The sequence below is a fragment of the Melopsittacus undulatus genome, chromosome 3 (genome assembly GCF_012275295.1).
Source record: "Melopsittacus undulatus isolate bMelUnd1 chromosome 3, bMelUnd1.mat.Z, whole genome shotgun sequence".
Lineage (NCBI taxonomy): Eukaryota > Metazoa > Chordata > Aves > Psittaciformes > Psittaculidae > Melopsittacus > Melopsittacus undulatus.
The window spans coordinates 79,435,838-79,461,115 of record NC_047529.1 but is presented as its reverse complement, the minus strand read 5'-3'; the positions used below and the strand labels follow the sequence as shown (position 1 = coordinate 79,461,115).

The 25,278-nt window shown below is 39.9% G+C and overlaps 1 protein-coding gene across 1 annotated transcript in view; it reads left to right on the top strand.

Moving 5' to 3' along the window:
* MTHFD1L (methylenetetrahydrofolate dehydrogenase (NADP+ dependent) 1 like) overlaps positions 1-25,278 on the top strand; it is a 156,496-nt gene that overhangs the window by 83,243 nt on the left and 47,975 nt on the right. The window contains exons 21-26 of the mRNA XM_034060760.1: positions 3,395-3,534; positions 5,183-5,224; positions 6,221-6,321; positions 6,709-6,886; positions 18,996-19,103; positions 21,067-21,219. Of these exons, the coding sequence (XP_033916651.1) occupies positions 3,395-3,534; positions 5,183-5,224; positions 6,221-6,321; positions 6,709-6,886; positions 18,996-19,103; positions 21,067-21,219 (722 nt within the window). The remainder of the gene's footprint in view (positions 1-3,394; positions 3,535-5,182; positions 5,225-6,220; positions 6,322-6,708; positions 6,887-18,995; positions 19,104-21,066; positions 21,220-25,278) is intronic.

Genomic DNA, 25,278 nt, shown 5'->3' with positions numbered 1-25,278 from the left:
GGATATTGATATATGGTTTGGGTTGTTTTGGCAAATGTGCATTTTTCCCTTTACATCAAAGGAAAACATTGCAAAGAACAGAAAAATATGCATAGCTATCCAGATAAGTGCACTGCACAGTTTTTCTCAGCATTTTCCATAGCTGTCTGAAGGGTGGCTAACAACTTCATGAGTTGCTGTGCTTCCTGGCAGGCTGACATCTTGCTTTTCTCTCACTGAAAGGTAGACTTACAATCCGCCTTTCTCTAAGGAAAATTCACCCTTCAAAACTTGAATAACTTCCCCTTGCTTCACTAAGGGGAAATTCTCCCTGACCAATTTGGTGGCCTTCTATGATGGGGCTACGAAACTGATGGTGAGAGGTGGAGCAGTTGACGTCATCTACCTGGACTTGTGCAAAGCATTTGACACTGTCCCACATGACATCCTTGTCTCTAAATTGGAGAGACATCAATTTGATAGGTGGACCACTCGGTGGATAAAGAACTGGCTGAATGGCCACACACAAAGGGTTGTGGTCAATGGCTCAATGTCCATCTGGAGACCAGTAACAAGTGGTGTCCCTCAGGGATCAGCGTTGGGACGGGTCTTGTTCAACATCTTTGTTGGTGACATGGACAATAGAATTGAGTGCGTCCTCAGCAAGTTTGCCGATGACACCGAGCTGTGTGGTTCTGTTGATATGCTGGAGGGAAGGAATGCCATCCAGAGGGACCTTGACACACTTGTGAGGTGGGCTGATGCCAACCTCATGAAGTTTAACCATGCCAAGTGCAAGGTCCTACACCTGGGTTGGAGCAATCCCAGGCACAACTACAGGTTGGGTGGAGAAGAGATTCAGTGCAGCCGTGTGGAGAAGGACTTGGGGGTGTTGGTTGATGAGAAAATGAACATGAGCTGGCTTCAGTGTGCGCTTGCAGCCCAGAAAGCCAACCATATTCTGGGCTGCATCAAAAGGAGTGTGACCAGAAGGTTGAAGGAGGTGATCCTGCCCCTCTACTCTGCTCTCGTGAGACCTCATTTGGAGTATTGTATGCAGTTCTGGTGTCCTCAACATAAAAAGGACATGGAACTGTTAGAACAAGTCCAGAGGAGGGCCATGAGGATGATCAGGGGACTGGAGCACCTCCCATATGAAGACAGGCTGAGAAAGTTGGGGCTGTTCAGCCTGGAGAAGAGAAGGCTGCGTGGAGATCTCATAGCAGCCTTCCAGTATCTGAAGGGAGCCTACAGGGATGCTAGTGAGGGACTATTCATTAGGGACTATAGTTATAGGACAAGGGGTAACGGGTTAAAACTTAAAACAGCAGAGATTTAGATTGGATATAAGGAAGAAATTCTTTCCTGTTAGGGTGGTGAGGTACTGGAATGGGTTGCCCAGGGAGGTAGTGAATGCTCCATCCCTGGCAGTGTTCAAGGCCAGGTTGGTTGAAGCCTTGGGTGACATGTTTTAGTGTAAGGTGTCCCTGCCCATGGCAGGGGGTTTGGAACTAGATGATCTTAAGGTCTTTTCCAGTCCTAACTATTCTATGATTCTATGGTTCTAAAAGGCTTGGCATGAAAAGGATTAACTCCCTGGAAACTCTGTTTGGAAATGTTAGGAGACTGCTATGTGTATAAGCTGGCAATCGCTAAGAGACAAATTATTTTCCCACCCTCTCAAGTACTTGGTAGTTTATCTATTGTTTATATTAAAGATTGATCATGGTTATATATTCATGACTCAGAGGTCTCATTAATCACCCTGTACCACAGAAGAGACCAGAGAAGAAGAATGGGGGTTACTGGAAAGCAGACATGTGATCCCTGGCTCTGCTTTTAATACGACTTATCCTGACATTAGCTTTGTTCCTGTGAATTATTGTGTTTGTGTAAACCTCTTTCTTTTTTTTTTGTTTCCATGTGTGGTATGTCTCTTTCTCAGGGCTGTTCAGTAAAAGATAATATACTTATTACAGTGATTTTGGAGAATGTTAATTATGACACTCGCCATATTACTATTTCAAGAGGTCTTTGCTCCCTCACAGCCATCCCCTTGTTTGCTAGTTCTTCCTTCCTCCCCCCAGCCATTTCCTCCCTCTGAGCAGAGCCACACAGGCAATTGTTTCAGTGTGTGCAAAATGAAGAAGAGGTGGAAAAGGACCAGTGGGGCAAGGACAAATGTACAAAGGCTGGGACTTCCTAAAGCATATCGGCTGCCAACAGAAAGATGCTTCCTCCCACAGCAGCAGAGCAGATCTGTGCCTCCTCCTCCTCAACCCTGCTGAAGATTTCCAGCCCCAAAATGTTCAATCAGCTGTTTGTGGCCCCTCCAGTCCTAAGTATGAGAGTCAAAACTGCTGTCAAGAGAAAAAGGAAAATTTACTAGTTTTGCAAACTGATTGGGGTTATAAGTTCATGTTACCAGCCCTGCTTAGAGTCAGGTCCAGAAGCCTCAGGAGTAAGCTATTTTCCCACCCTGCCTGAAAATCCCTTCATATCTTCCAACGGCACACACTGAACCTAACTCTTCAGTTTGTTCTGGTGGGAAATAGTTATATTGGCAATTTTTCAACCAACGGAAGACTTAATCCCTTGATTTTTTATTTATTTTTTAGTTGCTGTGTGCTTGTAGTTTGTCTCATGAAAAGAAATTATTTGGATTTTGAAAGAGATAATTGAAATAATAGGTACTTGAAAAAACAGTCTTTGAAGAGACTGACATGATTTAATAGAGATTAGCTTCTCTTTTATTTGTAGATTCGCTAAAACCATTGTGCCAGGTGTATCCTAATTCTGTACAGTTGCTTGTCCTGGGTCATGTTACACCAATGTCTGACTTTGGTGCAAAATCCCGTTATAAAATTCACTATTTAATAGTATCTTCAACACTGAGACATGCCAGTAACTGCTGGTTTATGTTTATAATTAAACATCCTCTTCACAAAACCAAGAAGTGATCAGAAGTTCTGCAAACCTAGGAGAATTTAGGCCCATTAGTTGTGATGGAAGCATATCATTAGTGAAATCAAGGGAGGAGGAATAATAAATGGAAGTCTTATTTGTGTAAGACATTTAAACATAATTTCACAGAAACAGCCATTTTAGAGGATTAGATGTTTTTAAAATACTGTGATTCAAACTATTTTGGATTTCTTGAGGATTTTCCCCCTATGTGACTTACTTCTGATGACATATTGTGCATATCAAGAATAAGATAATTTATTTCTAAGGTGGGAATAGTTTTTTAATCAGAGTCAGTAATGTAAATAGACCACTATTTGAAAGTTCATTTAAAACTGAGTACTTGTATATATTTAAGTGCACTGTATGCTAAAGTAGAAATATCTCCCAGTGTTTAACTGAAAGCATGTTTTATGTGTTGTTTTGTTTTGTTTTTTTTAATGTTTAACAGTAACTGAAGCTGGCTTTGGTGCTGACATTGGGATGGAGAAATTCTTCAACATCAAATGCAGAGCTTCTGGCTTAGTTCCCAGTGTGGTTGTACTTGTTGCTACAGTGAGGGCTTTGAAGATGCATGGAGGTGGGCCAAATGTAAGTTTTTTGCACCTTTTTAGAGGATAAAATTATTGCAGATGTTTGAAATAAGTGAAATATCTTGGTTTAAGAAATACTTGGGGTAGCCTGTGGGCCAGTATTTAGGTATCCTTCCTGAGTTACCTCATTATATAGAAGTTACCTCTATGCAGGAATGGAAAGACACAGGTGAAAGAGGAAGGATGAAAAAGCTCTGTAGAAGTATTAAATCTTGCTAATTTGCTTGCATGAAATAAAAAGCTATAATACGTATATGTATTCTTTTCTCTGCCTTTTAAAATAGTGTTTGTAAGCACACTCACTATGTGCTCTTTCCCAGCCAGTAGTCAAAGGCTGGAAAAGTTGGCAGCTGAGGAGGAATTTGAAGGGTTTGGGTTGCAGTATGCACATAGAAGTAGGGAACATTTTTAGGGAAGGTTTTGTGATTTATTTCACTGCAGTAACGGAAATCTTTCTGTCCTTCCAATATGCTCAGTTTAATTCCCTCAGGGATACCAAGGTAACTGATAAAATTTTGCAAGTGTTTTCCCAGTGTACCAAAAGTCACCAGTATATTGGTTTTTGCTATTTAAACCATGAAGAGGCTTGTACAGATTACTGATTGTAGAAGTACTCCTCAGTCACACAGTCAGATCAGACTAGCCAGACAGACAGACACACTTTCATCTGTCCAGCAGCATGCAAGAGGTGATGCTACCAGGGAAACAGTCTCACTGGGTGAAAATGCCAGAGCTGTTTCCACAGGCACAAAATTTTGGAATGCATGGTCTCCCTTAGAGCTAACAATTTCTTAGTGCTAAAGCTGAGTTGTCCTTTTTCAGTCTTTCAGTTTGATATATAACTTTTTACATTTTTAGTCCAGTTCTAATGCAAGTTTTCTTTTTTCTATTGATATTCTTCCATACCTACCAGTGCAGATGTATTTGTCATGTATGTATCATTAAATCTAGCAAAAAATAGAACTTAATAATGTCTTGATAACTGTTTCTATTTCTGTCTGATCTGTGTCTTTAGAAGTATCAAGCTTTCATTTGTTTACATAATGTATCATAGGGGCATGTAGAGTAGCAGATATTTTTACTGGGAGATTAGCTATGAAATGGACCAAAACCAAAGTGACAAAGTCCAGCACCTGGGATCAGTGTGTTGTGGTCCTTGTAGATTCAGAATAGTACTCTGACGATACTCTTTTTCTGTGTACCTTTGTGCTTTCCAGCAGAGTAACTTATTTGCATTCAGCTCCTTGTCATGGGCACTAATTACAGGACACCCAAAGATGATGTTCTTCTAGACAGCTGTGTCACTGTTATTCCTTCAGCCAGATGTTGGAGGTTACTCTTCATTGTCTTTGCACTGCTGGTGCGTTGTTAAGCATGGGATCCCATTACCTCCCCTGTAATAAGTCTTTTACAACTAGTTGTTGAATTACTACCTGTATCTTGATATTCAAATACAGTAGGAAGTGTTGCTTTTCTCCATGTATTAGTTTTATTGGAATAAAACAGAAGCTGCAGTTGAGCTGAGATTTTGCACGCAATGTTATGTGCTGACTGGCAGTATGAAAAGTAAGCAAAAATGCACTTGTGACCAATTAGGATTATGACAAGTGTCAATCTGTGATGATGTCAATTGTTTATTATTGCAGGTAACTGCTGGTGCCCCCTTGAAGAAAGAATACACAGAAGAGGTAAGAAAAACTATTATAAAACTTTAGGAGAAGTTTTTGTTTAAAAGGACATACTAACGTGGTGTATGAAGAATCAGAACTTGTTCTTCTGGATGGATGGTGTGCACCCTCATGTTTGACAATAGTATGCTCTAATGCTGACATTCAATGAACACCTCTAACAGGCATTGCCAATCTTCCCCCAGCCACTTAGTGTTATCTCTCTTGTGTGTGCTATGTGTGTGACTGCACAGTAGATTGTACTGAGGAGCTGAGCTAGCTGAAAAATAACTTTTTCCAGTAGTTTTTCCAGATCCACAAAATTGTCATGCTGCTCAGTTCTTCAGTCCATCATAGTGTCATTCAAGGAAGCACAAGAGCAGAGGGGTGCAGAGGTCAAAAACACTCCCTGAAATTAATGATAGCTTAACCTATTCATTAAACAACAGTTTTAATCTCTTTGTGTTTCACATTTGGTGTTGGTTGTCACTCTTCAAACTAGAGTATTCTAGAGGTTTGTTTTCTTGTCTGTTCACTGTAGACAAATTATGGTCTTTTAGTTTTATCAGACTAAGGGATATGTGTGTTTTGCAATTAAGGCCTACAAAGTGTGAGGTAAAAGAATAAATAAGAAAATACAGTAATATGTTTGTATTTTTTCTGGGATATATGTGTACATATAGATTAGACTATGCATCTAGCACATCTAGAGACTAACAGCCCTTTCACAGTTGTGACAGGCAACCAGTCATCAGCCGCACTGTTGTCTCCTATCCCAGAAGACAGCAATGCATTCATGTGCAAATTTTGGGCACTGCTTAGTTAAATATGTCTGTTGCTTATTAACTGAAATGAGAATTAATAAGTGTCAGGATATTTTTGTCTGGAAGCATTTTACTTGCCTGCAACTGTCATGAACATCACTGTTTATGTTCAGTTTAATTTATGGAAAATTCTTTGGCTGGAGAAGACTTAATGTATCTTACAATTTCCATTAATTTTTATTTAAATGCACAGAATCTCCAGCTGGTAGCTGGTGGCTGCTGTAATCTACAAAAACAGATTCAAATTGCTCAGCTCTTTGGAGTTCCTGTTGTGGTTGCTGTAAATATCTTCAAGTAAGTCTAGTGTTTCATTACTCTTGTGAGTAAATGCACAGCTAAAATTTTACACTCTTCTTGATTTTTATATTAATCCATTTTGGCATGGACCAATTAAGCTATTAAAGAATTTCCTTTTTCCGTTATGAATATAAAGACCTTTAAATCCTAACTTGTTCTTAAGGTTTTAAAACCACTAAAAATGTATATACTGCTATGGAACTATTAATCTTACATGTTAGTTGACTATAACACATACATACACTGTATATAAATACATTATGTATATGGAACAGTTTCTGTATATATTTGCTTTACAACTGTTGATTGTAGAATAAGTCTAAGTATATAATGTTATAAAAGATAACTAATTAAAATAATGAGATGGAACTGTTTGGTTGGCAGAACCGACTCTGCTGCTGAGGTTGATCTAGTGTGTAAGATTGCAAAGCAGTCTGGAGCATTTGATGCTGTACCCTGCAATCACTGGTCAGCTGGTGGTGGAGGAGCAGTAAAATTAGCTCAAGCTGTGGAAGAGGCAGCCAGGCAGAAAACCAGTTTCAAGTATCTCTACAGCTTGGAGGTAAGAGGGTTTATTTGACCTTCTGAAGGGCTGGTTGGTCGGTTGGTTGGGGTTTTTTGGTTGGTTTTTGTTCTGCTTTAATAAATGCATGCTGCATCAGTGTTGGATTTAAAAAAAGAACATTGCAATAAAGCTATCTAACATACTTGGAAAGAGGCTTGACTTGGCTTAAAATCACAAAAGCTGGAGAGAACAAAACAATCTGTGGCTTATCTTATCAGAGGTTCAGGATACTTGCTGGTAATGGTGGTTATTTAGTGCATTGAATGGTGATTCTGATACTTTCCTGTTTAACATAAAAGTATGTAGGTGAAACATTCACAAATTATTATGGGAGACTTCTCCACAAACACCTCACAGACATGGTGTTTGTCCTGACAATCAGCTAAAATTAAATATAGTTACCATCTCACTGTCATGGCTATTGCACCAAGTTGTGGTTCCTTGAAGCATTCAGTCTCTGTATGAGAAGGTAGCATGTGTACACACTCGTGCTATATGTCTGCTCAGAGAGAAAGCACTGCATTTACACACCCACAGCCCTCAGATGAGCATGAAGAACGTAACTTGCCCAGTCCTATTCCTTCTCTTCTGCCAGTAAGGACTGGAGTCTTCTAGCACAGTATGACACACATGATATATGGGTCACTGCTGCTGTAAGCCTTAGATACTCAGTCTCTTCAGGAGCAGCCTGCAGTACCCCTGTCCTTCTCCAGTTGCTGGCAACAGGATCCACTGAGGTTCACAGCTGACTCCAGTTGCTGGCACTCATGCCTCTCCTCCTGCTCTTTAGCATTCATACATATGCATCTAGAGTAGAAAGCACACCCACACAGAAGGTAGAAATCAGATTTAATGAGAATAGAGGACAGACTGTAGTCCTCAAGCTCAGACTTCAGTAAAACAAGCTGCCAACCAGACAACTTTACACTCCTGTCTTGCCTATCTTCCCCTTTTCCCTCTATTTTTTCCCATACTTCCTCCTCCTCAATCCATCTTGATTATGCTTGTTCCCCATCTTTGGTCCTTCTATTAAATGTGCCCTAACAATCTTTACACATTTCTACAGTCCCCTTCTAAAATCCTGTCATGAGTTTTACATTTATGTGTAAAATGCTCTTCCTCCTACAGCAAACCTGTGCTGCTGTACTCAGTCACACCCTTTCATTTACAAAGTTTTCTGATGAGTTTCTCCATTGACTCTCCATTTCACACCAAGGACAATGGTCCCATCCTTCCCCTTGTGTGGTCTTAGGCAACGAGCAATTCAATGTGCTCTTATTTTCACTGATTAGGTTTTTCCACTGATTACATTACTAGGGTTCCTCCACCTATCATTGTTCCTCTGATCCTTGCTTGGGTTTTGTGTTTAATTTGCTTAGTCAGTTAGTCAGATAACCTAACAAAGGATATTGTGGTCGAGGTTTCAGTTCTGAGATTGAAGAGTGCAGACTATGTTATTACAGTTGTCTGTCTGCAAAGTAACATCTCAGCAGCATGAACTGTCAAGAGGAGCAACTTGCAAGGAAGGGCTGCTCAGGCCCCTGAAAGTGCTATGCTGGAGTACCTCCATGCAGGCAGAACATTTGGAGGGTTGTATTGCTGAGAAGGTTATACAAATGATTTCTCAGGACCTTTCTGACTGTCCACATGTGGGTGGGTTAAAATTTATTCAGCAAAACAGACTTCTCTGGCACCAAAGAAGCCCTTGTCAAATTTCAGATCCTGTTGCCCAGTTGATAGTGCTACTTAACTTTCTTTAGAAAATATCTGAATGCTATTTTTTAACAGCAGAACCTCAGCTTCATTCTTTTAAATGGCTGAAAGTTCCTGTTTTGATTCTTCTCTCCAGTAAAAAGTTCAGCCTGAGGTAGATATGCCCTATGTTGTCTTTCACTCTCCTCCCTGATAGGTACACCATATCTGTTGCACCCATTTTATTTCTTCTTTCCACCTCTCACATTGTTTTGCCAAATGTCAGTAATTCAGCCAACTCTTATTGGTATTAACTACTGCCTCCACAGAATAGATGGAAATACCTTGTGAATTTGAGTGCTACAACATCTATTCAAAGCATTTTGCCCACAGAACATTTTTACAGCCAAAAAATGGATGATGTATCTGCCTTTCTGAGTTTGTCTCTAATGAGATACTCTGGAAACAGAGGATATAATTTTTCAGGTTTTGCATAATAAAATGGAAACAAAAAAAATCTTACAGAAATATGTGTAATAGTTTTCCCTATAGGACATTTATGTTACAGAGATAGTACATTATTGTTTGATGAGTCCCAAGCTCTGCTGTTACAATATTCCATGTAGGTTACGGTCTTGTGGTATGAATGAGTAGAAAGGATTGGTAAAGGTGGAGTATGAAAGAAGAAAATGAGATTGATTTCTACTTTAATGTCTTTCCCAGACACATTATTCTGTTCTGCACTGCATAAGCAGCATGATCTTAAGCACAAAGGGAATAAATCACATCTTTACATCAACTTAATATCCCATAACTTAAGTATTATAAGCCTCAAAAATATGTTGAAAGGATTTTAAAATACTGTAAAAGAAGTAAATTCAGGCCAACAAAACCAGTGTAAAGTTCAGGCTTCTGTTTCATTCTTGCTTTGCAAAGGATAGGGACTGAAGCAGTTGGAAGTAGCTGAGTGAAACAGCAATGCTATCGCTTGTACAGTATGGTAGGTCATTTGGTCACTGGGCTCAGAGAGATGTGAAAGAAAGATACCTCTTCCAAATAAGCCTGTCCAGATATTAATTAAGGTTGTAATAGGATTTGTTTGATGTAGCAGTTTAGAGGACTGATATCTTCTGCTCAAAGGGGTAACTATTATTAACAGGATAACAGTCAACTTTGAGTAATAGCTAGGAGTAACAGACAATTAAGAAAGAGTAGATGTAGTAAGATGGGATTCAGACAGATGGTTCCTCCCTGTCATTGTCCCTAGAGGCTCTGTAAGTGAAAGGACATAGTTCCATCCCTCGTTATTAGCAGTAATTGTAACAAATACTGTAGTAGCATGTGGTTTTAATATGAATTTTTGCCTCCCACTGCACACTAACCTCTTACTTTACTGTTGAATTTGTTTCTTACCAAGAATTTTTCTTTGGTGTTTTGGGGATAAATTTGGTTTAAAATCCTCTTGAACTCTATAAAATAATCTGTGGTGTTGGGATTTGGGTTTTGGGTTTTTTTGTTTTTTGTTTTTTTTTTTTCATTGTATATATTCTTGCTACATAAGGAAAATATTGAAATATCAACTCTCTTATCACTGTTGACTTCCCTTCTGGGTTCACTTTTATTGAAGTATGAGTGTGTAAGTTGTAGCCGAAAGCTATTACACAAAATAAAGCTGACTGATCCATTAAAATTAAGTTTAGATAACTAGCGTGAGGATAGGAGACAATGGAAACGTATACATCCCATTCCCAAATTTATCTGGTTTCAGTGCCTCTTCCTGGCATGGGGGAAGCTATATTTCTCACGGATGCATTACTGTTGAGTAATCTGCCTTTCACTATCCTGGTCTCCTCTCTTTTCCTGTGGTGAACTCTCCCTTGACTTACAGCAACCCTCCTTAACCTGGGGGAGGAAACACAGGTCTGAATAAAGGCAGACTTTAAGTCTTTAAGAGGTGCATTGCCTCTTCCTGCAAGACAGGTGGTGTGCAATGGACTAGCACTCCAGGAGACAGAAGAACAGGCATATGGCATGAGGCAGGATTAGCATATCTGGCCAGTCAGTGAGTTAGTATTGTCCCATTTAAAGACTGAGATGGTAACCTGACAGATAAAAACCAACAGAAAAGCCTCAAATAACATGATTTATGCAGCACTGAAAAACTAAGCATGTAAAGGTCACAAAAAGGAGAGAAGGCGTTGTTCCAGTCTTCCAAGTTTGTCAGACATCTATTTTTTCCAGTGCTCTGCTCTAGGTAACATCATGACAAATGAAAACAATTCCAGGTTGTACTGTGGAAGTTGACTGCACACTTATTTTGGCTGAGTGTAGTGAATTGCCTGGCCAGACTGCAGAACAAAGGAGAGCTTTCTCAGCTTGGAGCCATCCAGTGGGAATGAGGTTGAGAAGGAGCACTTCTCAGGGAGGCATTCAGGCACTTAGCAGCTTCAGCACTGGTGTTGTTCTACCCCTCCTGGGAGCATGAGCATAGAATGGTTAGGGTTGGAAAGAACCATCTAGTTCCAACCCCCCTGCCAAGGGCAGGGACACCACACACTAGACCGTGTCACCCAAGACTCTATCCAACCTGGCCTCGTTACACCATTCATTACAGAATCACAGAATCACAAGGGTTGGAAGGGACCTCAAAGGATCATCTAGTCCAACTCCCCTGCAAGAGCAGGGTAACCTAGAGTACATCACACAGGAACTTGTCCAGGTGGGCCTTGAATATCTCCAATGTAGGAGACTCCACGACCCCCCTGGGCAACCTGTTCCAGTGCTCTGTCACTCTTACAGTAAAGAAGTTCTTCTGTTGACTACAACTCTGCGTGCAACCATCCAGCCAATTCTTTACCCATAGGGTGATCCATCCATCTAATTGATGTTTCTCCAGTTTAGAGACAAGGATGTTGTGCAGAACAGTGTTGAACACTTTGCACAAGTCCAGGTAGATGACATCAGCTGCTTTGCCCCTATCTATCAGTTTTGTTACGCCATCATAGAAGGCCACCTGGCTTTCTTGCCCCATTTCCTTTTTGTTGGGATACAGTGCTCCTGAGTTTGGAGCAGGTGATCCTTGAATATCAACCAGCAGTCTTGGGCTTCCCAGGGCTTTATCCCATGGAACCTTACTGAGCAGGTTCCTGAAGAGGCCAAAGTCCACTCTCTTGAAGTCCAGGGCAGTGAGTGTGCTGCATGCCCTTCTCATTGTCCTGAGGATCTTAAATTCCACCATCTTGTGTTCACTGCAGCCACGGCTGCCTTGGAGAGTCACATTCCCCCCCCCAGCCCATCCCTGGCGGTGAGCACAAGGTCAAGCATGGCACCTCTCCTTGGCAGCTATAATATTTATTATATTGTATATTTAATTTGTTAATAATTTTATTTATGTATAATATTTTAATATGTATTTATATAACTAGCTATAACTTGGGCAAATCTGGAGCATAAGATCACAGTTTGGTCATCAAACTGGTCACCTTTTCAATCCCACTGTGACTGAATGGGGATACTCTCAGAGGTACTAGGGGTTTCCTCCACTAATACCATGGCTGTTAAGCTGTGAAAGCTATCCATTGTGTGTTTGCTCTCACATCAGCCCAACACAGGTCTGTTCTTTCACCTAAGAGGCGAATAACTTCTCTGTCTTTCTTTATATAGTGTAGAGTTTAATCATGTATGGACCCAGTGAAAGGTCCTTAAGCACTACTAGAGTGAGAATAAATAAAATTATATATGCTCCTTACTGAAACTTTTCCTAATAAATGATGGAGATCATTTCTCATCTCAAAATGCAGACTGTGCTGCCCTCCTGGGTATGCTAGTTTTTAAACTATTCCCCCCACCCTACTGCTAGTAAACTATCTAGCAGTGAAGACACATGAAAGAGGGATTCCACAGAGCTATACCAGCCTCTCCCCCCACTCCCATTAAAGAGATTTTGGTGTATCTGGGACACTTCTTGCTCTGAATTGGGTGTTGGAAGCTATCTTTCTTCCACTCCATCCGTGTTTTTTGAGGTTGTAGGCTCTTGACAGCACTGCATTTCTGTGTTTGTTTTCACTATTTTCCTGTTCTTTGTGTGAAGCAATTTTCTTGGTCACAGCTGGGGTTTCAAAGTTGGGGAAATGGAAAATACATCTCTAAGGCCACAGGCTTAGGTGTTGATTCACAAACTGTTTAACTTGACTGAATCTTGTCCTGTGCCAAAAGAGGAAGGGGAATACTGAAGACTTGGGAATCCTGTCAGCCACAGATCTTCCGTAACCAGAATACACAGATACTTCAGTAAATATGTTTTTATTTTATCCAGAGTATAAACTAGAAGTAGGAATTTGAATGTGCAGAGTCAGCTATTGTTTTTGCACTGCACTCTGTCACCCCCACAGCACCTTCAGACATACTTTCATCATATGTTTTCATTTGGCAACCTTCCCAAGAAGAGGAATGAGTGATGTCTGCATACTGTTTCACTTAGCCAACCGGCGATTCTTTTTTATTGCTTTCAGTGAATGCATAAGTTAAAATTAAAAAGCAAAAAAAGCTAGTGCCTTCGTTTTGAACTATTTTAAGAATTTCACTAAAAACAAGCAGCTTATTTTAACAATAACAATAAACCAAGAGGTTGTGACCTCATAATTAAACTGTGGTGATCTCATAGTTAAAAACAGGCAGTGAGACTAAAGTGAATGTTTAAAGAACTTGAAGCAGTAAATGTAATAATTTTACAAGTTAAGAGGTGCTTTTGTATATTTTCTGGTTAAATGCAGGGTTTTTCAGCAGAATCTAATGTTTTCTCTGAGAATAAATAGTTTTAAATATTTACATTGTATAACATCCAAAACAGATCCCTTCAAACAATGCGACACTGACAAGCATTCACTTAAGGTATTCAATTTAAGCTAGCTAACACCAGTGCTTCTCATAATAGTGTGGTTTAGCTGCAACTGCTATTGACTCTGGCTTTTCAGAGATGTTTTCTGTTGGCCTCTGTTTTGGTAAGGAAGTCAACGGAAACTTAAAAGCAGAAGAAATGAAGGAGGAAAGAAACAGGTTGTTTTAAGCAGTTTCAGGGATTGGCTATGGGGAGTTAAAAAGATTAACTCCTTTCTCCAGTAGCCAAACAGTTTAAAGTCAGATGTCCAGATTAGGATGCAAAAGATGGGAATCCTGAACACAGTCTCGAGGCAGGTCGTGGGTAATCTGCATGTTTTGTTTCACAGGATTCTGACTTCTGGCAACAAGACTGATTTCAGGAATCCCAGCCCAAGCCATGTGTCCCTGCACAACTCACTGTTTCTGCTGGTACATTTCAGTGATCACTTTTGAACAGTTTGAGTAATTCTTTCCATAGATACAGTATTTAAGCCATCTCTGTCTCTCTGCTTTATACTGGCTTTGTCTTTATGGTAAACTGGATGTGTGATCTGATCAGGGTTACAATAGGGGTTTTTTAACCTGGGTTATATTTTAGCCACTATCACTTTCTCTGGTATGTGCAGCTACACAAACAGCAGTGCTGCCCTCTCAGTTGCGCTGGCACATGGGTGATTGTGAGCAGCAGAGGAAGGGAGGATGAAGAATAGTTTCTTGAAGCTGGACTGCTATCCACGGAAATCCTCACCAAGCACCACATGGAAAAATAGTAATCTGCAGTCCTTCACACTATAGTTGAAGGAAGAGATGAAGCGTGAAGGAAATGTGAGGAAAGGGTAGCAGAAATTAAACAGTTATTAAATGAAGTTTTGGTTAAAACCTTGCTTTGATAGTATTGCAAGAAAGAAAATTGTATCATAAACAGCACCAGTTTTCAATAACATCGTGCCTTGCAAGTGGAATGGTTGGTGGAAGTAGCAGTGTATCTGGGTGACAGCACTGGATAATCAGTTTAGTCTTGGGAATGACAGCCTCTTCTCTCTCATTGCTGATTCTTAGCTTAATTGTTCTCTATCGAGTAATGAGATGTACAGCTACACAGATACTGATTTGGTGAAAGCAGCTTGTGCAGTTACGGTGTAGCACTTGTTGTGCTTTAGCCAAGGAGATAATCCTGTTTATGGTGTGGGTGCTTGGCAGCCTCAACAAGCATGTGTGTTTGTGTTTGCCTCCAAAGAAGCATATGGCTTTGGTAGCTCTGAATGTGTGAGATTTCAGAAATGCACATTGTCTCTGGCAGGGCTGGGGAGATTGGTTGTTTCTGAGAGAAACATCAAAGCTACTTGTTGGCAAATATTTATGCTGTGTGACCCTGCAGCACCTTCTCATAGTTGGTATAAATATACACAGAGCATTTCATGCTATCATTTTTTTGAGAAGCTAAAATTGAGTTTGTAATGAATTTCCTGAAGCTGCCATCATTTCATCTGCATTAGTATTAATATGTAGTTGCACAGAAGTCAGTTTTTGTCTAAATCCATACTGCCTATTGTGTATCTTGCCACCTGTTCTCCACCTAAATGTCCTTGGTTGTGTAACATTCACAACCTTACATAAGGGAAATGAGAATAGGAAGAGCTTTTATGGCTGAGCGTAAATCTTTCATGCATTTGATACTGCACATTTTTTAAATATCATTATCACCATAGCTTTCCAGATAGCAGAGGTGCTGTAGAACCAAGTTGCTGTTCATACAGGTGCATTGATACTCGATGTTCGAATGAGACTTTTTATCCTTCTTTCATTAGGACTGTTTTACTGATGTCTTGCAGATAGTTTCATCAACTGAGGGTGCCATGTTGTTCACAAGAGGGAACAAACAATTGGTTCAGGAATACCCTAGGCCACTGTAGAAAATTCTCAGACAAAAAAAAGTGAGAGATGTGAAATTGCTTCTTTTTTCTGAGTGTCTAAGATACGTGGTTTCTGACGGCAGATATTTGACCAGTGTTTAAGGTACAAATAGGTGGCTCACATGATTTTTTTAGAAGAGTCTGGTATCAGCTGGAGAAAAAATCCAGCTTAAAATCCCATAATGGTTTAGTTACTTGTGCAATGTGCCTCTATTTTTCTACCCCTTCAAATTCAATTAAGCACTTTTCCATATGAATTAGCACTGTGAAGCATTACTACATATGGTGACTGTGCCCATCAGTTGGAGCTTTTCCACAGTGAAGTGCTGAATAATCAACAGTTTTGTTGAAAACCTAAAGCTAAACTTGCCTTTAAAGACTAAATAAAAAATAGTAAGAATTGTTCCTACAAGTGTCTTGTAAACATCCAGGCTTCTGCTATGTCATATATGTAAAAAGTCTCTTGAGTTACTAGGGCTTCTTTTCTGATAAATGCCAGTAAGTTATTTTCAAGCAAAATGAATTTTTATTTCTCATGTAAAGTACAAGGTGGCTTTTCTTTCAAAAAATACTTCTTTAAGTTAAATTAAAATGAAGTTTTCCAGCAGTATTACTGGATAACTGAAATACAGGAAACTTTTTAGCTTGACATGCTGTTACACTGTGATTCTAAATAACTAATCCCTTAAAAATCCCACTAAATACTAGGAAACAGGTGGATCATTAGCATGGTGTAGTGCTCAAACTCCTACTTGAGCCTACTCCTCAAACTTCAGGAAGGAAGGGTATCTAAGAGTGCGCACATGCATGGACTGTCTTAATATGTATAAGAGCATCTGTACCTCCCTGCTGATTTCTCTCCTAATTAGGCTTAGTGAGGACTCATCTGCCTGTGCTGGGAGATTAAATAGGCTCAAACTCTCCCCTAACACTGTGCACATAGCCTCACGTCTTTGTAAGAACCTGCCTTGTGAAAATATATGATCTCAGAAAACCACTTTTGTTTGCCGTGCGCACTCCCATAACTGCTGATGATTCTTCTGAGTTTACATTTGCAAAACGTGAGGTGTGGGTACTGGTCTGAAAAGTATCTGAAATTCTAGTTAAAAAAAAATACCCATAGAGATACGTTTGACTGTCCAGCTTGACTCAGTCTTGCAAGGTATTGCACAAAGCCCAGGAGGAGTAGAATGCCACCACTGTCATTAAAGCAGTCTCCTCTGATGTTAGCCAGAGCTCTGCTGGATTTCATTTGGAAACTGCAGCTATGGTCAGTGTGAGAGAGCTGAGGGCATAGTTATTATGCTGCTGTCAAATTAGTTTGAAATATTTTGACACAGATGCAAGTTGAATCTAAATGAAAATCTCCGTCTCAATGAATTTACTGAGGTTTAAACAGAAAGCTGTTAGTTTTGATGTTAGCCTACTGATAACTGGGGGCAGTATTCTTTTTGCCCTTGCTGTTGCTGTTAGTCCTGGACATCAAGCAAACAGTGCTCAAAAAGCAAGCTAACAGACATTTTGCACATGTGGTGTTTAAAACTGCCATGGGTATGAACATATTTAATAACCTGAGAGAAGTTTCATCTCATGACAGCTATCCATATCCATTCAGCTTAATGCTGCCAGGAATTATATCCAGGATATTTGCAATGCCTTATCTCCAATTCTCATCAGATTTTTTTACACTGCTTGGATTCCTTTAAAAAGCCTCAAGTCAGGAACATGGCATCATTCTACCCAATTGAGGTGCAATACACATATAGTCAGTATGCTCACAAAGCATCTTGTAGAACATCTTTAAGCCATACTTTGAAGTTTCCGGTCTGAAGGGGGATTTTATTTGAGCCTCAGTAGCTTGCAACTGTCTTATATTGAAGTTACTTGACAGTCTGGCAAGCTTTTTTGGTGATGTCTCTGTTACTGGATTTCCTTACTAATGTAAAGACAGACTACTTTAAACTTTAATTTTTCTAAAATTCAGTCATAAATACAAAAAAGGTCAGTCTGACACAAGCCCTTCAACTGATGCATCTTTGCAGAAAACCCATTACTTCTGGACAGGCATTGCAAAAATGTTATTAACTGTGTAACACCCTATAAATGCATCAGATAGTTTGTTATTCACAAACCAGTTTCTTGCCTTTGTTGGAATAAAATGAAATGCTTCTATTTTGAGTTCTTGTGCATCCTGTGTTGCTTTAGATTATCAAGTGTTCTTCCCCAAGTGGTATCTCTTTAGATTTTGTTAAACTATTTTTCTACATGTATTGTTAATTAAATATGCTAGAGTACCAATTGCTGGGATGGGATGTTCCTTGGAGTATTGCACGCATCTCTGGCCAACTGTGGTCAGCCCTGAAGTAGCTGGACTGATGTAATGATCCTTCCTTCATAGAATCATCAAATCATAGAATAGTTAGGGTTAGAAAGGACCTTAAGATCATCTAGTTCCAACCCCCCTGCCATGGGCAGGGACACCTCACACTAAACCATATCACCCAAGGCTTCATCCAACCTGGCCTTGAACACTGCCAGGGACGGAGCATTCACAGCCTCCTTGAGCAACCCATTCCAGTACCTCACCGCCCTCACAGTAAAGAATTTCTTCCGTATATCCAATCTAAACCTCTGCTGTTTAAGTTTTAAATCTTCCTGTTCTATTGAAAGAAGTCAAAGATGATTACTTGTTTAAAATAGGCTATATGGGTCACAGTTGCTCCCTCTAAGGTCATTCAAAACCAAAAGAGAGAAAGAGGAAGGCATTGTTTATGCTAAATAAACAGAAATGAAGGCACAAAAAAATAAATGCCTGGTCTGACCACAAAAAAAGCCCTGTCTGCTGCAAATCTGTGAAAAGTTTCTAATGGCTTGAATGTGGGAGTCTACACCAACCTTCAAACAGAAGCCATAAAGGCAGAACATGTGTTCAGTTTGAACTGAGTAAGAAGATGTGGATGTGAATAGTCATAGAGGCAGGGGTTGAACTTAAGTGTCTTAAGTGTACCTAGAATGCTTTCATTTTTTTTTTAACTGTCCAAAGTGTTTTACAATATCAGTGCTACAATTCAAAATACATATTTTAGGAAGGATAGGAGGTGAGAATCAAAAAAACAAAAGAAACTATGATCAAAGGGGCAGTGAGGAGAAGCAAGAAATTCTGCTAGTTTCTTGCTTCTCAGAAGAACCTTCCCTGGCTGCCTACTACGTTGCCTTGTCCACTCACTGTTATAGATTATCTTTGTTGTGAAATGAAATTTATTTGTCTAGTGATCCCTGTTAATCCAGTGGAGCTTGCTTCCTTGTGTCTACAGTGTTTGCTGACTCTTGATCTTTAAAACTACATGGCAGTATTTTTCTTCCCCACTTAGGCAAGAATGTAAGCTCATGTTGTCAACTCTGTAATGCACGAATTGTGCAGGTCCTAAATGATGGTCATAATTCCTGTACCTGTCACTGAATATCGTATCGATCACCAGTACCCTTTACTTGCTTTTATGCTTTAGCAAGTCTGTTTAACAAAGATCAATTTAAATGAGAGATTCAGATTTCTCTCTTAGCAAACCAGCTCCTAGTTTTTCTTGGCTAATGTTCATCCCTGTATTGTTTCCTTGTCTTTGCAGCTTCCTATTGTTGAAAAAATAAGGATCATTGCTCAGAAGGTGTATGGAGCTCAGGATATAGAGTTGTCTCCTGCTGCACAGTCACAAGTTGATCGTTACACCCAGCAGGTAAGAACATGTAGTCAGGTATCTGCTGGATGAGAGTCTTAAGAAACATCAGGGTGTAGGAGGTTCTCAGTTTGGGGTGTTTAGTCAAGCTTTGCTAAAAGGCATGAGCTTACCGATGGAACTGAACTGTGGAGGTCAGTGGGGATTGGTTTAGATTAGATTAGGTAGAATAAAATGGTTTTAAACTTGAAAGCTATATAATCTCCTGCAAGAGATATATGGTGTTTGGAATCATTCAGAGGTTATTGGTGACACTCTATACTTTCTATGCAGAGGGATAATTTTGGATTGCTGCCTTAAATGTGACAACTGCACATCTGCAAAAGTAGCAGTTAGTGAATTTGCCTAGTTTTGGCATGAGTACCAGCATAGAATCATAGAATCATAGAATAGTTAGGATTGGAAAGGACCTCAAGATCATCTAGTTCCAACCCCCCTGCCATGGGCAGGGACACCTCACACTAAACCATATCACCCAAGGCTTCATCCAACCTGGTCTTGAACACTGCCAGGGATGGAGCATTCACTACCTCCCTGGGCAACCCATTCCAGTACCTCACCACCCTAACAGGAAAGAATCTCTTCCTTATATCAAGTCTAAACCTCTGCTGTTTAAGTTTCAACCCATTACCCCATCTGTACCAGCATGAGTTTTGGCATCTGTACGAGCAAAAAATGAGTTTGCAAACATAAAAATATCTGCACACAGCTATATGTGTGTTGATAACAAAGCTCCCAATACATGTAAAATGTTTGGTTTTTCTTCCATCCCTACTATTTTCAATGGGTTATAGATGCTAAAAGGTGAAATAGATCACTGTTCCTAAAGCATGTGGTAGTGGGCTTTGTTACAGTATGAAAACAGTTTTGAAACCATGATGAGAGGTAAATGTATTTTCTGTAATGGAACAGCTTCTGCATGTAAACATAGCTGGAGCCTTCCTTTCAGAAAATAGAAGCTATGGATGATGTGTCATGGAAAAATTCCTGAGTATACTTCCGCAGCCTAGTCAGACAGAGAGAAATATAGTTGGCTTCTCTTACACAAGTCTCCTGAGCATTAATTTGTTTTCTAGATGGATAAGAAGCTTACCTAGTGTACATGAAGCAAAATAATCCATTTCTTTATCTTTTCCTTCTGTGATTCTCTAATCCATTTTTTAGTCTAAACATTAGTAATATTAGGAAAGAATTTCACAATGTCATTAAGGAGTTGTTGTCAGCAGTGGGCTGCAGAGGCAATTCCCTGCAGTGCTGCCTCTCCTCCTGGCCTTCTGAATTGCATCCCTGTATGTCAGGGAATTGAGCAGAAGAGCGGAATGTGCTTGAGTCAAGGCTAATCAAAAACCTGGGGGACAAATAGTGTTGGGGGAGCTGCTGAGGGCCTTGCCCTAATTTTGTACCACTTTTTGAGTCATTAGGGGAGAGGGTACCATCACCTCACACAGTTTTTGTCTTGTTTAAAAACAAATCAAAGCATTATTATCCTTTTGTATTTACTTCCAAGAAGACATTAGTACCCTTAGAGAGCTTTGGACTATGAATCCTGTTCTCAGATCCAAGTAGGTCATTAAAATACAGAAGGAAGTGCTTTACTGAGTTTTATTGAGTTGGTGTACATTTCTTGTTCAGTCGGGTGCCCGTTGTTCACCCTTTCTGACAGTAGCGCACTAGCCATCGTATAGGCAAATTTGTACCTAACTGTAGATTGAGAACCCACTCTAGAAACTGGATATCACTACAGCCAAGTCTCTGGAGATAGAGGCCTGAGCTGATGGGGAATAGCATGCAAAATACAGTATTCTGTCATTTTCTGAAATATTATCGGTTAAGAAACTGAAGTTAACTATTGCTATATGGATTTTTGGGTTACTGGAAAATACTGATAAAAAAGTGAAAACATATTATGTTTTACTGTAATCTTAAAAACATTTTTTGATTTTCTCTTTCCCTTTTCTGTTAGGGATTTGGAAATCTTCCCATTTGTATGGCAAAAACTCACCTATCCCTCTCCCATCAGCCTGAAAGGAAGGGCGTTCCCACTGGTTTCATTTTGCCAATTAGTGATGTGCGAGCCAGTATTGGAGCTGGATTCATCTACCCTTTAGTAGGAACGGTGAGTGCAGTGTATTCAACTCAATCACTCCCCTTCCTTTGACCCAGCTTGACAGGGAAGTGCATTTCCTGTTTGTCTCTAAAAATAACATGTAGAACCAGGTGAGTTCCTGGGGTTTTGTAAAGATTTTATCCTCACATTTTTTGTAGCTCTACATTGATATGAAAAGAGAATTAGGAAAATGTAATATATAAGAGCTTTGATTACAGGGTCTGAGAGAAAGGCTCTTGCCATTGGTTCTGTTTCTGATTAGTTCTGTTTGGTTCTGATTGGTTCTGTTTCTGTTAAGCTGCAGAAAAAAAATTAATTTACATGTCTGTTGCCTTTCCTTATTCAAATTGCAGCCTGTAAATAACTGTAGTGATACGATCATATTCTCAATGTCAAATTTTTCATCCGTCACTAGAAAGCATTGTAATGTCTTTAGATGACAGGAATTTTGTTAGGAAAAAGTGTATAATTAAAATGATTGCATTTTAACTGATGAGCCTGATCTATTCCCAGTCCTTGTGAACATCTCTGCTGGTCCTGTAAAAGTAAGTGATGATGGAAAAGGGTAGATTTCTAACTGCAGAAGTAGTAGCACATTCTTTCTCCTTTTTTAGAGATTTAAACAATGAGATGCTAAATAGAAGCAATTGTCATTCTTTCTTCCTACCTATCCTTAAAAGTACAGAGTTAGATTAGGAAGCTACTGATATTTTCTTCCCTCACATGCCTTATCAAAGTTGCTGGGAAGCTAGTTAGCTCATGCCTTTTGCCAGTCATGCACATCTTATTCCAAACAGTAGTTGAACTGCATCTGACATCTCATAGCATGAAGTGTTACTTATATGTAGCTGATTCATTGGATGATGCTAGAGAAGGGATGCAAAAGCCATTGCATTTCCGGAAAGAGTACTCTCCCAATGTTATCTTATCTTTCCAGAGCACGGCCTGATTTCCTTGCATAGCAGTACACTTAGGAAAGGTTGAAAGTTTCTAATCTATTGTTTTTAATTCCCTCTGAAACAATCAACTGTTTGAAACAAGGAAGGAAGTACTTTCTGACCAGGAGAGTTCCTGGAGTTCAGGAAACTGTGTCACTTTAGCTCACTGGACTTGGGGATATGCTTTCATTCTGCGTGGCCACATTATGCGCCAGAAGTGAAGCACAGCTGTGTGTTTAAATTGCGTAAGACCAAATTCCAATTGCTGGTGACAGAATAAAATTTGTCAGAAGTTCTAGTATCGACTTCATGGCCTGGATTCAAGTTTGTACTGTAAGTTGTGTGTCATAAGGTTGTGAGGAATGAATGTGAAGAATGGGCAGCAACTAATTCCAGTCCTTGAGGGAGCTATTCTGTAGGATGTCAGAGTGAAATGTGCTTGGGTTGAGCCTTCTGAATGAGTCACACATTGCACGCTTCAATACAAGCTAGCTGCAGTTCAGTCTCATAAATCTATAGGAACTGTCCATAGGAGCAGTATAAACCAAACAAGTTCAAGCATTACCTCTCATTTCAGTTTCCACCTAGAACAGAAGAAAAGCCCACTGTTCTTGTGGAGGACATTTTATCTATGGGATTTCTTACTGAGTTATATTGTAAAAAATACACCTTAGTTACACTGACTTTGATGAGAGGTAGTATAGCCATGGAATTTTTCGCATATCAGGAAGTGCAGGCAGTATACTCTTAGTGTTGTGTATTTCAAGACAGTTTGTAGGGCAAGGTACTATATAAACAGAAGATCGCCAAGAACTAAAAATCTAAATAGACATCAATCATTGGTTGTTTGGAAACTATTGCTAACGTTCAGGAATGTAAGATAGAACACTCCTTGGAACTTTCACAATTGCCACAAATCAAAGTGAATGAATGAATATTAATGTATTCCTAATATCCTTACCATACAATTCTTTCCCTGTAATAAAACTTATGGCAAGATGTCATAGAATCATAGAATCATAGAATAGTTAGGATTGGAAAGGACCTTAAGATCATCTAGTTCCAACCCCCCTGCCATGGGCAGGGACACCTCACACTAATCCATGTCACCCAAGGCTTCATCCAACCTGGCCTTGAACACTGCCAGGGATGGAGCATTCACTACCTCCCTGGGCAACCCATTCCAGTACCTCACCACCCTAACAGGAAAGAATCTCTTCCTTATATCAAGTCTAAACCTCTGCTGTTTAAGTTTCAACCCATTACCCCTTGTCCTGTCACTACAGTCCCTAATGAAGAGTCCCTCCCCAGCATCCCTGTAGGCCCCCTTCAGATACTGGAAGGCTGCTATGAGGTCTCCACGCAGCCTTCTCTTCTTCAGGCTGAACAGCCCCAACTTTCTCAGCCTGTCTTCATATGGGAGGTGCTCCAGTCCCCTGATCATCCCTGTGGCCCTCCTCTGGACTTGTTCTAACAGTACCATGTCCTTTTTATGTTGAGGACACCAGAACTGCACACAATACTCCAAGTGAGGTCTCACGAGAGCAGAGTAGAGGGGCAGGATCACCTCCTTTGACCTGCTGGTCACGCTCCTTTTGATGCAGCCCAGGATACGGTTGGCTTTCTGGGCTGTAAGCGCACACTGAAGCTGGCTCATATTCATTTTCTCATCAATGAACACCCCCAAGTCCTTCTCCACAGGACTACCATGAATTTCCTTTTTGCCCCACCTGTTGCTGTGCCTGGGATTGCTCCGACCCAGGTGTAGGACCTTGTACTTGACATGGTTAAACTTCATGAGGTTGGCATCAGCCCACCTCACAAGTGTGTCAAGATCCCTCTGGATGGCATTCCTTCCCTCCAGTGTATCAACTGAACCACACAGCTTGGTGTCATCGGCAAACTTGCTGAGGGCACACCCAATTCCATTGTCCATGTCAGCGACAAAAATATTAAACAAGACCAGTCCCAACATCGATCCCTGAGGGACACCACTCGTTACTGGTCTCCAGCTGGACATTGAACCGTTGACCACAACCCTTTGTGTGTGGCCATTCAGCCAGTTCTTTATCCACCAAGTGGTCCACCTATCAAATTGATGTCCAGTTTGCTACCTTTCAAAATTGTCAGTTGTGACCATTGGGAAACAAGCAAGAGTTGTACCACTGCTTTTGAGATCACTTTTCTATTTTGCCACCTTCAGATTTTTTGTGTGTGTTGCTGTTAGCAATTAAATCTTAGGACTTTTTAAGTTGTGCAAGAACAAGTATTTTTGTTGTCAGGTTCCAAAACTGAAAGTCTTCCTTTGACAGTTCTCTTAGTAATAAAGCTATCTGAAAGTGTCTACAAAAACAAAGCAAATATAAAAGGGTATGTCCTGAAGGTTTACAGTGGCTGGAGATCAGATGCTGCAAGTAGAGGAATTACAGAAATCCTGGTGACAGTGTATGATGAAAGCATCCAGTCATGACAGTGGATTAGATTTCTTTATATAGGAAAAAAAGAAGGAGCGGTATGTATTTTTTCCTTTTGTTACTTGCTGGCTAATTGTATTCGTGGAAAAGGATCCTTCATATCTAAGCTGTTTAGAGCCTTCTTACAGCTAAGACCTTTCTGATGGCAGAATAAATGCTATTGGACAACACCTTTGTTAAAGTTGTAATGATAATTCTGATGTTAGTTAAATGCCAAACTCCATTCTCAGAGCAAATTTTTTATTGTACAATTTCCTCACACTCTAACCTGGTAGAACTTATCAGTGTTAAAGCAGGTTGTTAGAATTCTACTCCAATTTAATTGGGAAGAGCAATACCAATGGAAGAGATAAGTACTGCTGAAAGATAATAAAACATCTGCAGTAATTACCATTTGTATTTTAACCTTGTTATTAACACATGTAAATTAATTACATTTGTATTTCCCTAGCACTGATAGGCTATCCTTTTTTTTCTTTTTTTTTTTTAAACTAAATATTTAAAATGTTGTCTTCATATTCTCTGAGCAATATTTGTTTTGTGTTATGGTTGGCTCTGGTTCCCTTAGAGCATGGAAGTCTTTCCAGGAAAAATGAGCTGAGCCTTATCAGAAGAGATCAGCAGTGAAACAAGAGGTGCATTTAATTAACACTGGC